This window comes from Salmo trutta, chromosome 9 (assembly GCF_901001165.1).
Source record: "Salmo trutta chromosome 9, fSalTru1.1, whole genome shotgun sequence".
In the NCBI taxonomy this organism is placed as follows: Eukaryota; Metazoa; Chordata; class Actinopteri; order Salmoniformes; family Salmonidae; genus Salmo; species Salmo trutta.
Genome location: NC_042965.1, coordinates 40090607 through 40105275, shown reverse-complemented (window position 1 = coordinate 40105275; position 14669 = coordinate 40090607). Strand labels below are relative to the sequence as shown.

At 43.9% G+C, this 14669-nt stretch overlaps 2 protein-coding genes across 4 annotated transcripts in view; one reads left to right on the top strand and one right to left on the bottom strand.

The window, feature by feature from the left end:
• Positions 1 to 919: 919 nt before the first annotated feature.
• LOC115200544 (protein C9orf135) lies at positions 920 to 12899 on the bottom strand. Of its 3 annotated transcripts, none has more exons than XM_029763681.1 (6): positions 12615 to 12899; positions 12408 to 12519; positions 12048 to 12181; positions 10409 to 10480; positions 4864 to 4924; positions 920 to 3093 (listed from the first exon to the last, which is right to left on the bottom strand). In XM_029763681.1, exons 1-6 carry the CDS (start codon positions 12662 to 12664, stop codon positions 2908 to 2910), a joined length of 615 nt encoding a protein of 204 aa, XP_029619541.1. In that variant the 5' UTR covers positions 12665 to 12899; the 3' UTR covers positions 920 to 2907. The 3 variants fall into 3 exon arrangements, with proteins under 3 accessions (XP_029619541.1, XP_029619542.1, XP_029619543.1); XM_029763683.1 differs by lacking the exon at positions 920 to 3093 and adding an exon at positions 4105 to 4227; XM_029763682.1 differs by lacking the exon at positions 10409 to 10480.
• Positions 12900 to 12995: 96 nt separating this feature from the next.
• Positions 12996 to 14669, top strand: part of LOC115200543 (protein prenyltransferase alpha subunit repeat-containing protein 1) — a 28188-nt gene continuing 26514 nt past the window's right edge. Inside the window, exon 1 of the mRNA XM_029763680.1 lies at positions 12996 to 13110. Within this exon, the coding sequence (XP_029619540.1) occupies positions 13025 to 13110 (86 nt within the window). The 5' untranslated portion in view covers positions 12996 to 13024. The remainder of the gene's footprint in view (positions 13111 to 14669) is intronic.

Below are 14669 nucleotides of genomic sequence, written 5' to 3'. Positions count from 1 at the left end.
CCCGGTTTTGACCGTTCTGCCTGCCCTGACCCTGAGACTGACTGCCCCTGTACTAGAAATAAACTGTTGTTTCTTCGATACTCTGCATCTGGGTCTTACCTGAAACCTGATAACAATGGTGTTTGTTCTTCACTGCTTGCCTTTTTCTTGTGGCAACAGGTCACAAATCTTTCTGCTGTGATTGCACACTGTGGTATTTCACCCAGTAGATATGGGAGTTTATCAAAATTGGATTTGTTTTCAAATTATTTGTGGATCTGTGTAATCTGAGGGAAATATGTGTCTCTAATTTGGTCATACATTTGGCAGGTTAGGAAGTGCAGCTCAGTTTCCACCTCATTTTGTGGGCAGTGTGCACATAGCCTGTCTTCTCCTGAGAGCTAGATCTGCCTACGGCGCCCTTTCTCAATAGCAAGGCTATGCTCACTGAGTCTGTATGTAGTCAAAGCTTTCCTTCATTTTGGGTCTGTCACAGTGGTCAGGTATTCTGCCACTGTGTACTCTCTGTTTAGGGCCAAATAGCATGCTAGTTTGCTCTGTTTTTTTGTTAATTCTTTCTAATGTGTCAAGTAATTATCTTTTTGTTTTCTCATGATTTGGTTGGGTCTAATTGTGGACCAGCTTGCTTAAGGGACTCTTCTCCAGGTTATTATTTCTGTAGGTGATGGCTTTGTTAGTGAAGGTTTGGGAATCGCTTCCTTTTAGGTGGTTGTAGAATTTAACGTCTCTTTTCTGGATTTTGATAATTAATTAGAGGGTATCGGCCTAATTCTGCTCTGCATGCATTATTTGGTGTTTTATGTTGTACACGGAGGATATTTTTGCAGAATTCTGCATGCAGTCTCTCTCTCTCTCTCTCTAGTTACACTATCACTCATCCACTGCTTTTCTAAATGCATAAAGGAGACCCACACACCGATTTGTGCCCTCAAGACTTTTTATTTTAACGTGAACAATTCCAACTATGGTTTTTCACCCAGCAGCAGAGATATACAGTATAGACATTATACAGAGACAGTATAATGAGCACAATTCCACTGACTGCACACTGGAAGAAGACAAAAGGAAGACACGGCAGGATGTATTGGGTTTTCTCTCAGTCTATCTCATGTCCAAGGTGTAGGCTAGGTAGGGTCACAGTAAGCAGACACCCACACACACATGTGCTTTAAAGGCCAACGGAAATGGTTCAGATCCCATGGGGAGGGGCCAGGGAATTCACCAGGAAGTTCACAATTTCATGTAAATAAAATTTGCACAAAGCACCGCCATGTCCATGGTGTATAGGGATGTGTTAACAGGCTCCCACACACTCTATGCATGCATGCACGCAAACACACACACACACATGCTTTAAGGATCAACAGAAGGGTTTGTTTCCAGGTCACGTACAGGTCAAACCCCAGGAGGGAGGTAGTTCGCTTGGACTGTTATTGTTGAATTATTGGTTTGTTCTTTTCTGCCTCTGCTGAGAGAAAACGAACACGGACGCTTTTGTTGGAGGAACTTAGAACAATTAGGTAATAGGATGGGATTTAGAAATAACAATAGAAAGAAATGACTGGACAACCCTAGCCCTGGGAGATACACATTATAAATGACTGGACAACCCTAGCCCTGGGAGATACACATTATAAATGACTGGACAACCCTAGCCCTGGGAGATACACATTATAAATGACTGGACAACCCTAGCCCTGGGAGATACACATTATAAATGACTGGACAACCCTAGCCCTGGGAGATACACATTATAAATGACTGGACAACCCTAGCCCTGGGAGATACACATTATAAATGACTGGACAACCCTAGCCCTGGGAGATACACATTTTAAATGACTGGACAACCCTAGCCCTGGGAGATACACATTATAAATGACTGGACAACCCTAGCCCTGGGAGATACACATTATAAATGACTGGACAACCCTAGCCCTGGGAGATACACATTATAAATGACTGGACAACCCTAGCCCTGGGAGATACACATTATAAATGACTGGACAACCCTAGCCCTTGGAGATACACATTATAAATGACTGGACAACCCTAGCCCTGGGAGATACACATTATAAATGACTGGACAACCCTAGCCCTGGGAGATACACATTATAAATGACTGGACAACCCTAGCCCTGGGAGATACACATTATAAATGACTGGACAACCCTAGCCCTGGGAGATACACATTATAAATGACTGGACAACCCTAGCCCTGGGAGATACACATTATAAATGACTGGACAACCCTAGCCCTGGGAGATACACATTATAAATGACTGGACAACCCTAGCCCTGGGAGATACACATTATAAATGACTGGACAACCCTAGCCCTGAGAGATACACATTATAAATGACTGGACAACCCTAGCCCTGGGAGATACACATTATAAATGACTGGACAACCCTAGCCCTGGGAGATACACATTATAAATGACTGGACAACCCTAGCCCTGGGAGATACACATTATAAATGACTGGACAACCCTAGCCCTGAGAGATACACATTATAAATGACTGGAAAACCCTAGCCCTGGGAGATGGGTGGGGAAAACACCAGGAGATACATTTTATAAACCTCACAGAGAGACACCAGATGCTAAAAGACTCAACTGAACACTGAGGGATGCAACACCAATATTGAGCACAGCGGTGTATCCATTTCCACTGACACCACTCGAATGAAACACTGTTGTAGGAAAACATAAACGTTGGGCGTTTTCCCCATACTTGCTTTATTCATGTTAAAATGACAAAACAGCAATAGCTCGAGGTGAAAGAAAGACAAATACTGAGGTAAAAAGTTGCTACAGTAAAGTCTGTAGTGAGAAAAATAGTCTTGGTCAGTGAGAACCAGGTTAAGGAGGCCATGCTGTGGTGGTTCCCCAGGGAGGGTGAGGGTTCTAGGGGCAGATGGGGTTGGATGGCTGAGCCTGGGCCCTGGATGTGGCCCCCAGGGTACCATAGACACCGCTCTCATCCTGCCAGGTGTTCCTGCCCCCGCGACGGTAGTCGGCGGTGTCTGTGAACTGGGACTGGGGTTTCCTGTAGTCAGGAATGCTGTCTGCTGGTAGGCCCTTCATGGTCCTCTGGAGGGGGAGACACAATGTGTGGATGTAGATGCTGCTTTTTCACAGGATCGAGGCTTTAAGCCAGGCACCAGTGTATTACCCTGGGGTTAGGCCAGGCACCGGTGTAAAACCCTGGGGTTAGGCCAGGCACCAGTGTATTACCCTGGGGTTAGGCCAGGCACCAGTGTATTACCCTGGGGTTAGGCCAGGCACCAGTGTATTACCCTGGGGTTAGGCCAGGCACCGGTGTAAAACCCTGGGGTTAGGCCAGGCACCAGTGTATTACCCTGGGGTTAGGCCAGGCACCAGTGTATTACCCTGGGGTTAGGCCAGGCACCAGTGTATTACCCTGGGGTTAGGCCAGGCACCAGTGTAAAACCCTGGGGTTAGGCCAGGCACCAGTGTAAAACCCTGGGGTTAGGCCAGGCACCAGTGTAAAACCCTGGGGTTAGGCCAGGCACCAGTGTATTACCCTGGGGTTAGGCCAGGCACCAGTGTATTACCCTGGGGTTAGGCCAGGCACCGGTGTAAAACCCTGGGGTTAGGCCAGGCACCAGTGTATTACCCTGGGGTTAGGCCAGGCACCAGTGTATTACCCTGGGGTTAGGCCAGGCACCAGTGTATTACCCTGGGGTTAGGCCAGGCACCAGTGTAAAACCCTGGGGTTAGGCCAGGCACCAGTGTAAAACCCTGGGGTTAGGCCAGGCACCAGTGTAAAACCCTGGGGTTAGGCCAGGCACCAGTGTAAAACCCTGGGGTTAGGCCAGGCACCAGTGTAAAACCCTGGGGTTAGGCCAGGCACCGGTGTAAAACCCTGGGGTTAGGCCAGGCACCGGTGTAAAATCCTGGGGTGTAAATGTGACAAGGTTTGAGTCTATCACTAGTTCTTTGCTCAAGACAAAGAGTTGTGGAAATGTTGTACTTTGATCGCAAACTAGCTTAATAATGTGGGCCTCAACATGGTTCTATGGAGTGACATTTATCGAAGCTTAAAACATCTACTTTGAAAAAGTTTCAGATTTGGTCCCATTTCAAAGTATTGCCAAGATTCTGGAACAGCAGTATAGTCTTCTAAGAACAGGTAGCCAACCTCAGCAACAGGTGGACTTTGATCACCGAAATCAGCACACACATGTCCTCAAATGTATTCATCTAAAAAAAAAAGTTCACAAAAGTTTACATAATAAGGGAATCAGAAATCCACACAACAATCTCTCCACATGGGGAACCTATTGCACTATAATCCATACTTTGTTTTATTTCCTGTTAAAAATGAGAAGTAAAAAAAAAATGATGGAATGAAAAGTTTAATAGGAAACGTATGCAGCTCCCTGCAGGGTAAGGCCGGAGCTCAGAATCCTAGAGACTAGTCCTCCTGTAGAGCATTAGACACTATATTACACATCTGGGAACAGTTAAACAGAGGAAAAAATAAAACCACACATTAAATACATAACACTAGAAACCTGCCACTGCTGAGAGAGCAGCCTATCACAAGTGCTTCTGGAACGGCCAAATGATGACACATGACATAGCAGAAACACTAAAATGTAAGCACTAATGTTATGGCTAATAAAATTCTATACATGACGGTACATGGAAATGTATATTTCATCACATGGTTGATGTGTGTCAGATGAGAGGAAACAGTATGTATAGGAGGAGAAGAAGCAAGGAATAGTAATTGAATAATAAAGCAGAAAACTATGAAATGGTGATATCCGTTTGAAAAGGTGTTTTGAGGTTTGAATGGGGTGTCCACTGATTATGTTTGACACTCAAACTCACCGCCTCTTTGCTGGAGTCCCATGGGGGCAGGTAATCCACTGCATATGTGGAGTCCAACTTCCTGGAATTGGAGACAGACACTTTAAAACAGGTTTGACAGTGCAGAGTGAAAGGACTCATTGCATCATACAGTACGAGCACACCATCCACCGCTTCTGAGCATATTACTCGGCAATGTCCAGTCTCTATACAACAAGGTGGATGAAATTAGGGCACGAGTTGCCTTCCAGAGAGACATCAGAGATTGTAACATTCTCTGTTTCACGGAAACATGGCTCACTCAAGATATGTTGTCAGAGTTGGTACAGCCACCGGGTTTCTTCATGCATCGCGCCGACAGAAACAAACATCTCTCTGGTAAGAAGGAGGGTGGAGGTGTATGCCTCATGATTAACGACTCATGGTGTAATCACAATAACATACAGGAACTCAAGTCCTTTTGTTCACCTGACCTAGAATTTCTTACAAACAAATGTAAGAAATTATCTTCCAAGAGAATTCTCTTCGATTATAGTCACAGCCGTGTATATCCCCCCCAAGCAGACACCTCGACGGCCCTGAAAGAACTTCATTAGACTCTATGTAAACTGAAAACCACATATCCTGAGGCTGCATTTATTGTAGCTGGGGATTTTAACAAAGCTAATTTGAGAACAAGGTTACCTAAATTCTACCAGCACATTGCTTGTTGTACCCACTCGGGCAAAACATTGGACCACTGCTACTATAACTTCCGCAATGCATACAAGGCCCTCCCCTGCCCTCCCTTTGGCAAATCTGACCATGACTCCATCTTGTTGCTCCCATCCTATAGGCAGAAACTAAAACAGGTCGCGCCCGTGCTTAGGTCTATCCAACGCTGGTCTGACCAATCAGATTCCACGCTTCAAGATTGCTTCGATCACGTGGACTGGGATATGTTCCGGGTAGCCTCAGACAATAGCATCGATGTATACGCTGACTCAGTGAGTAAGTTTACTAGGAAGTGCATTGGAGATGTTGTACCTACTGTAACTATTAAAACCTTCCCTAACCAGAAACTGTGGATTGATGGCAGCATTCGCGCAAAACTGAAAGCACAAGCCACCGCATTTAATCATGGCAATGCAACTGGAAACATGACCAAATACAAACAGTCTAGCTATTCCCTCCGCAATGCAATCAAACAAGCAAAGCGTCTGTATAGAGACAAAGCAGAGTCTACAGGGTCTACAGACAATCACGGATTACAAAAAGAAAACCAGCACCCGTCACGGACATCGACGTCTCACTCCCAGACAAATGAAACAACTTCTTTGCGCGCTTTTAGGACAATACAGTGCCACGGACACGGCCCGCTACCAAAGACTGTGGGCTCTCCTTCTCCATGGCCAACGTGAGTAAAACATTTAAACGTGTTAACCCTCGCAAGGCTGCCGGCTCAGACGGCATCCCTAGCTGCGTCCTCAGAGCATGCGCAGATCAGCTGGCTGGTGTGTTTACAGACATATTCAATCAATCCCTATCCCAGTCTGCTGTTCCCACATGCTTCAAGATGGCCACCATTGTTCCTGTTCCCAAGAAAGCTAAGGTAACTGAACTAAATGACTATCGCCCCGTAGCACTCACTTCTGTCATCATGAAGTGCTTTGAGAGACTAGTCAAGGATCACATCACCTCTACCCTACCTGATACCCTATACCCACCCCAATTTGCTTACCGCCCCAATAGGTCCACAGACGATGCAATCGCCATCACACTGCACACTGCCCTATCCCATCTGGACAAGAGGAATACCTACAGTTGAAGTCGGAAGTTTACATACACCTTAGCCAAATACATTTAAACTCAGTTTTTCACAATTCCTGACATTTAATCCTAGTAGAAATTCCCTGTCTTAGGTCACCACTTTATTTTAAGAATATTAAATGTCAGAATAATAGTGGAGAGAATGATTTATTTCAGCTTAAATTTTTTTCATCACATTCCCCGTGGGTCAGAAGTTTACATACACTCAATTAGTATTTGGTAGCATTGCCTTTAAATTGTTTAACTTGGGTGAATTTTGGCCCATTCCTCCTGACAGAGCTGGTGTAACTGAGTCAGGTTTGTAGGCCTCCTTCCTTTCCTACGCTTCACGGTTATGATGGTGTTCTTCGGCTTGCAAGCCTCCCCTTTTTTCCTCCAAACATAACGATGGTCATTATGGCCAAACAGTTCTATTTTTGTTTCATCAAACTAGAGGACATTTGTCTAAAATGTACGATCTTTGTCCCCATGTGCAGTTGCAAACCATAGTCTGGCTTTTTTATGGCGGTTTTGGAGCAGTGGCTTCTTCCTTGCTGAGTGGCCTTTCAGGTTATGTCGATATAGGACTTGTTTTACTGTGGATATAGATACTTTCCTCCAGCATCTTCACAAGGTCATTTGCTGTTGTTCTGGGATGGATTTGCACTTTTGCACCAAAGTACGTTCATCTCTAGGACACAGAACGCGTCTCCTTCCTGAGCGGTATGACGACTGCATGATCCCATGGTGTTTATACTTGTGTACTATTGTTTGTACAGATGAACGTGGTACCTTCAGGCGTTTGGAAATTGCTCCCAAGGATGAACCAGACTTGTGGAGGTTTTTTTCTGAGGTCTTGGCTGATTTCTTTAGATTTTGCCACGATGTCAAGCAATGAGGCACTGAGTTTGAAGGTAGGCCTTGAAATACATCCACAGGTACACCTCCAATTGACTCAAATGATGTCAATTAGCCTATTAGAAGCTTCTAAAGCCATGACATAATTTTCTGGAATTTTCCAAGCTGTTTAAAGGCACAGTCAACTTAGTGTATGTAAACTTCTGACCCACTGGAATTGTGTACAAACAGAAATAATCTGTCTGTAAACAGTTGTTGGAAAAATGTCTTGTGTCATGCACAAAGTAGATGCCCTAACCGACTTGCCAAAACTATAGTTTGTTAACAAGAAATTTGTGGAGTGGTTGAAAAATGAGTTTTAATGACTCCAACCTAAGTGTATGTAAACATCTGACTTCAACTGTATGTAAGAATGCTGTCTGTTCATTGACTACAGCTCAGCAGTCAACACCATATTACCCTCCAAACTCATCATTAAGCTTGAGACCCTGGGTCTCGACCCCGCCCTGTGCAACTGGGTCCTGGACTTTCTGACGGGCCGCCCCCAGGTGGTGAAGGTAGGAAACAACATCTCCACCCCGCTGATCCTCAACACTGGGGTCCCACATGGGTGTGTTCTCAGCCCTCTCCTGTACTTCCTGTTCACCCATGACCTCGGGGCCATGCACGCCTCCAACTCAATCATCAAGTTTGCAGACAACACTACAGTGGTAGGCTTGATTACCAACAACAACGAGACAGCATACAGGGAGGAGGTGAGGGCCCTCAGAGTGTGGTGACAGGAAAATAACCTCTCACTCAACGTCAACAAAACAAAGGAGATGATCATGGACTTCAGGAAACAGCAGAGGGAGCACTCCCCTATCCACATCGACGGGACAGTAGCGGAGAAGGTGGAACGTTTTAAGTTCCTCGGGGTACACATCACGGACAAACTGAAACGGTCCACCCACACAGACAGCGTGGTGAAGAAGGCGCAACAGCGCCTCTTCAACCTCAGGAGGCTGAAGAAATTTGGGCTTGTCACCTAAAACCCTCACAAACTTCTAAAGCCCTCAACCGTAAGGGTAGTGCGGTCTGCACAAGGCATCACTGGGGGCAAACTACCTGCCCTCCAGGACACCTACAGCACCCGATGTCACAGGAAGGCCAAAAAGATCATCAAGGACACCCGCACCACTGCCCGAGCCACTGCCTGAGCCTCTACCTGTTCACCCCGCTGTCATCCAGAAGGCTAGGTCAGTACAGGTGCATCAAAGCTGGGACCGAGAGACTGAAAAACAGCTTCTATCTCAAGGCCATCAGACTGTTAAACAGCCATCACTAACATAGAGAGGCTGCTGCCAACATAGACTAAAATCACTGGCAACTTTAATAAATTGATTTAATAATGGTATCATTAGTCACTTTAAATAATGCCACTTTAATAATGTTTACATATCCTACATTACTCATCTCATATGTATATTTTATACCATCTATTGCATCCTGCCTATGCTGCATGGCCATCGCGCATCCATATATTTATATGTACATATTCTTATTCCATCCCCTTACATTATGTGTGTATAAGGTAGTCGTTGTGAATTTGTTAGATCACTTGTTCGATATTACTGCACTGTCGGAACTAGAAGCACAAGTATTTTGCTACACTCGCATTAACATCTGCTAACCATGTGTATGTGACCAATAACATTTCATTTGATTGATATGATTTGATTTACATCATATTATGAGGTTGGTGGCACCTTAATTGGGGAGGACGGGCTCATGGCTGGAACGGATCAGTGGAACAGTATCAAATACATCAAACACATGGTTTGATGCCATTTCATTTGCTCCGTTCCAGCCATTGTTATGAGCTGTCCTCCCCTCAGCAGCCTCCACCAGTCTAAGTGTACCCTGACAGGAACCTGAAAGAATCTACTGCTGAATAACTCTCTTTGGGCAGACCCCCAGAGGCAAACTCCCAGGCTCTAGTCAACATGGTGTTTATGCTCACATCTGTTACATGTGCTGCGTGATTAGGGCCTGCCTGTTACTAAAGTATCTTCTGATTTGAAATGAACTTTAAATCAAGTTTGATTTGATAAACTCTGAGTGTATTATTGTTTTATTTCTGCTTGCATTTTGTATTTAAATTGATGTGTGTATTTGCTGTCATTTATGCAATTCAGGGCTCATCTGTAAAAGAGACATTGGTCTCAGTATGACTCCCTAATAAAATAAAGGTAAAATAAAATTGCCACTATGCCCAGACTGTGTGTGAATGGGAGATTTTATAGCCTACACCAAAAAATACAGACAGATGTTCATGAAAGGTCTCTTGGCATGACTCAAATGTTGTTAAGTGAATGTTGTGTTAAGTGTTGCCAAGCCTTCTAAAGCGGGAGTGGTGTGTGTGTGAGTGACTGGTGTGTGAGACACACTACAAATGTTGTTGTGAGCTGTAGCCTTAGCCTCCCACACAGCAAGGATCGACGACGACATCAGGAATACATCACTGTTTCCACAGGCGCTCTCCATGTCTTATGCAATTGTGTTTGGAAGTAATGTTAACTACAGGCCTATTTGACCACTTTAAGCTGGAAACAAAAGGGCCCTCTCAACAAAGGATGTTCAAAACCTCTCCAACTTTGCTTACTGTTTTCTCAGTTGTTATCACATTTTAATCTTGTCAATATCAACATTTGAATTTTTGTTGTTGTTGTGTAAAATAATGTGATTATTCAACAAGGAGAATGCGGCCTCAATGACCAAACAGTCATATCGCCCCCTTTTGGCAGACAGCAGTAGCGACACCATTTGGAGTCAACAGTTCACACAGCGTGAGTTCACCGTTCTCACTGTCCTCTAGTTCAAGAGAAAACTGGTTACTGAGTGTGCGTAGAAGTAAGAAGAACAGAGAACAGCCTCTTACATCTTGTCATGCGCGGGGCGATGATGTGGCAGGATGCTATGGGTCACACCAGTCACATGTCCTGCTGTGTCTCTGCAGTAAAACAACACTGGATCAACACATTGTGTCCACCTAAATGTCATTTGTAAATCTCTGCACATAGCATACATAGCATCTCAACATTCTACTGCAACATCATGAATATACTGTATGTGACTAGCACAGGAGACTGGTGGTACCTTAATTTGGGAGGACGTGCTCGTGATGATGGCTCGAGCGGAAAAGGTGGAATGGTTTCAAATACCATTCCATTCGCTCCATTCCAGCCATTATTATTAGCCGTCCTCCCCTTAGCAGCCTCCACTGGTGTATAGCCTGTAACTGCATACATGTATATTAAGTTTGTGTGTTCAGTGTTATGTGTCTTGTACGTACCAATCCTTCACCACACATGAAGTTCCCTCTCAGGAAACAAACTTTATTTGAAATGAATAAAGAGTCTGTGAGCGTAAAAACAAGGTACAGCCTTGCTATGAGTTTCCCCATGAAGGAGAAGAATGTGCTCCTGAATGGTCAGTGAGAATGTGCTCCTGAATGGTCAGTGAGAATGTGCTCCTAATGGTCAGTGAGAATGTGTTCCTGAATGGTCAGTGAGAATGAGTTCCTGAATGGTCAGTGAGAATGTGCTCCTAATGGTTAGTGAGAATGAGTTCCTAATGGTCAGTGAGAATGTGCTCCTAATGGTTAGTGAGAATGAGTTCCTAATGGTCAGTGAGAATGTGCTCCTGAATGGTCAGTGAGAATGTGCTCCTGAATGGTGAGTGAGAATGTGCTCCTAATGGTCAGTGAGAATGTGCTCCTGAATGGTCAGTGAGAATGTGCTCCTAATGGTCAGTGAGAATGTGCTCCTGAATGGTCAGTGAGAATGTGCTCCTAATGGTCAGTGAGATTGTGCTCCTGAATGGTCAGTGAGAATGTGCTCCTGAATGGTCAGTGAGAATGTGTTCCTAATGGTCAGTGAGAATGTGCTCCTGAATGGTCAGTGAGAATGTGCTCCTGAATGGTCAGTGAGAATGACAAAGTAGATTTAGCTTTTAGTGCTTGTGTTTTTTGTGCTCCTATAGCCAGCTACTGTACCTGATGGCACCATGCTACAGTTCTCCTATAGCCAGCTACTGTACCTGATGGCACCATGCTACAGTCCTCCTATAGCCAGCTACTGTACCTGATGGCACCCTGCTACAGCCCTCCTATAGCCAGCTACTGTACCTGATGGCACCCTGCTACAGCCCTCCTATAGCCAGCTACTGTACCTGATGGCACCATGCTACAGCCCTCCTATAGCCAGCTACTGTACCTGATGGCACCATGCTACAGTCCTCCTATAGCCAGCTACTGTACCTGATGGCACTATGCTACAGTCCTCCTATAGCCAGCTACTGTACCTGATGGCACTATGCTACAGTCCTCCTATAGCCAGCTACTGTACCTGATGGCACCATGCTACAGTCCTCCTATAGCCAGCTACTGTACCTGATGGCACTATGATACAGTCCTCCTATAGCCAGCTACTGTACCTGATGGCACCCTGCTACAGCCCTCCTATAGCCAGCTACTGTACCTGATGGCACCATGCTACAGTTCTACAGTTACAGCCTACCTGACTGTACGTTTGTCAAAGTCTGCAGACTGGAAGTGGTCAGCCTGTACCATAGACTTGAGAATCTTCTTGGGCTCATAATCTCTCTTCAGTAGATACTGTGACATTTGGGTTTCTGTGCTTGTGCTCCAATCCTGGAGGTTAAACAGAATAGAATAGCATAGAATAGAACTCTTAGAATATATTGTTTTTTCCCCAAAGGGAACTTCGATAAGGAGTAGATTATGTTACAGCAGCAGCAACAAGAACAAAATATATATATATATTTTAAAGGCCAACTGATACATGAACAATCAAGATCAAATAAAAAGCCTTGATATATAATCTCCTATTGTTTCACAAAGAAGAGGTATTGCTCACAGCATCCATGTAGGTTCCAAAGTGTTTGTAGGTAGATTTGCTGAGTTTCTTCTTTCCATCTGGACACAGAGTGAAGTCATAGTCTTTGGGTTCGGCCTCTCTGTTTTTATGCCTAGATGGAAATAATATGTACATCATTCATGTGATCTGCAGATAGCTGTGATGTTGAGAGATATTTTAGAACGAATAGTTGGCTAGTCTACTTACCAATTGGAAATAAGAGTTGGTCTGCTGTAATACATCTTGGTATCAGACATGGTGACTGAATTTGAAGACTGAACCGTTATTCACCAATAAAACTTCCACTGAACTGAATGAAGCCTTTTGCACTCAGGATTCTCAGCTAGCAAAATTAAGAGGCTTCCAAATTCCATTCCAATTACTGTGACGTCATAGAACGGGACCGTCAAAGCAAAGATTAGAACTTGAGTAACATTCCATAGCAGTAAAATGTATTCGATCGACGTAAGAGTGTAGCATAGTCACGCAAGTTGCTACAACGTTACCATGGTGAAACCTGTTTTACACATGCGCACTTTGGCCAGCCAAGTGTGTTCATTTTGAATGACCCGGATGAAATTGAAATAATCCGTTGACGTCTTCAGTGTACAAAAAAAATGGCAGAGTCGGAGAACGAGGTGGAGGTTTTGGTCCAGAGAGTTGTAAAAGATATCAACAACGCCTTCAAGAGAAACCCCAATATGTACGTATATCCACATTATCGAAGATAAGCTAGCTACACAATAACATCAACTGAATCATTGCGTGGTGTGCTAACAAGCTATATCATTACATTAGCTAGCTAGCTAACGTTATTCATCACAGATTGTTGGTCAGCTAACGTTAACTAGCTAGCATGATAAAAGGCTAGCCAGGGCAGTATAGGCTTGCAAAAATAGCAAGGTAGATAGCTAGTGTCTTTGCTTACATTGAGCCACAAATCGCTGAGGAAATATATTTGACTTTGCTGCTGAATTTGTTTGCCACTTATCTAGTTAGCTATCTACAGTAGCTATTCATTAGCCAAATAATGTTAGCTAGGCGATTGGCCATAGCTATCTAGCTTGATTAGCAGAAACGGTTAACACAGCCTTGTTGTTATTCCTATTTCTGGAATGGTATGCACAAATCATGTGATCAGAAAGCGCCTTTCACCACATACAAGTAACTTTACTAGTCAGCCAAATAATGTTGGAAGAGTCACACCGTCCTCGGCTTGCGACTTGCAATGTCATAACAGGGTAACTATGTCAGGGCTTCCCAAACTCAGTTCTGTCAATACTTGGGAACAGATTTCCAGAATCTAAATCACTTGGAACTGATTTCGTGGTGTTTTTAGTCTTATGTTCAACAATTTTTGGGGGGGGGACAAAATAAATAGTAACATCATTTTTTATTTTCTTTGCTCAGAAAACTTGGGGGACAATAAAATCACCTGCTGGCCACCAGTTGGGGAACCCAGATGTAGAGTGTAGAATGCAGAATAGAACTGGAATGTAACTAGCTTCTGTGTAGAAGCGTCCTTGACTTGAGTGTTCTAAATTAGAACTGGCCTACATTCTCATTTAAGAACAGGGTGTGAATGCTTTTACTTTGATGCTGAACATTCCAGATCTTTTCTTTCATTGTGTTTCCTTGCGTTTTGACAGCCAGCTCAGAGCTCATTATAACAAGCCTATACACATATTTAAAAGAAAGAGATAGAATGCTGCTGAGCTGTACGCGGCACAACGGAATGTGGAGAAAGAACTTTTCATTTGATGGACAGTTCAGTTAGTTTATCCAGACCCTGGCTGTGACGCTACTCAATTCAATTCAAGGGGCTTTATTTGAATGGGAAACATATGTTAACATTGCCAAAGCAAGTAATATAGATAATAAACAATCAAAATGAACAGTAAACATTACACAAAAGTTCCAAAAGAATGAAGACATTTCAGATGTCATATTATATCTATATACAGTGTTGTAGTGATGTGCAAATAATTAAAGTACAAAAAGGAAAATAAATAAATCTGGGTTGTATTTACAATAAGCTCCCGAGTGGCACAGTGGTTTAAGGCACTGCATCTGTGCTAGAGGCGTCACTACAGACCCGTGTTCGATTCCAGGCTGTATCACAGCTGGCTGTGATTGGGAGTCCCATAGGGCGGCGCACAATTGACCCAGCGTCGTCCAGTTAGGGTTTGGCTGGGGTAGACTGTCATTGTAAATAAAATAAAAATCTTAACTGTCTTGACTAGTTAAATATAAATAAACAAT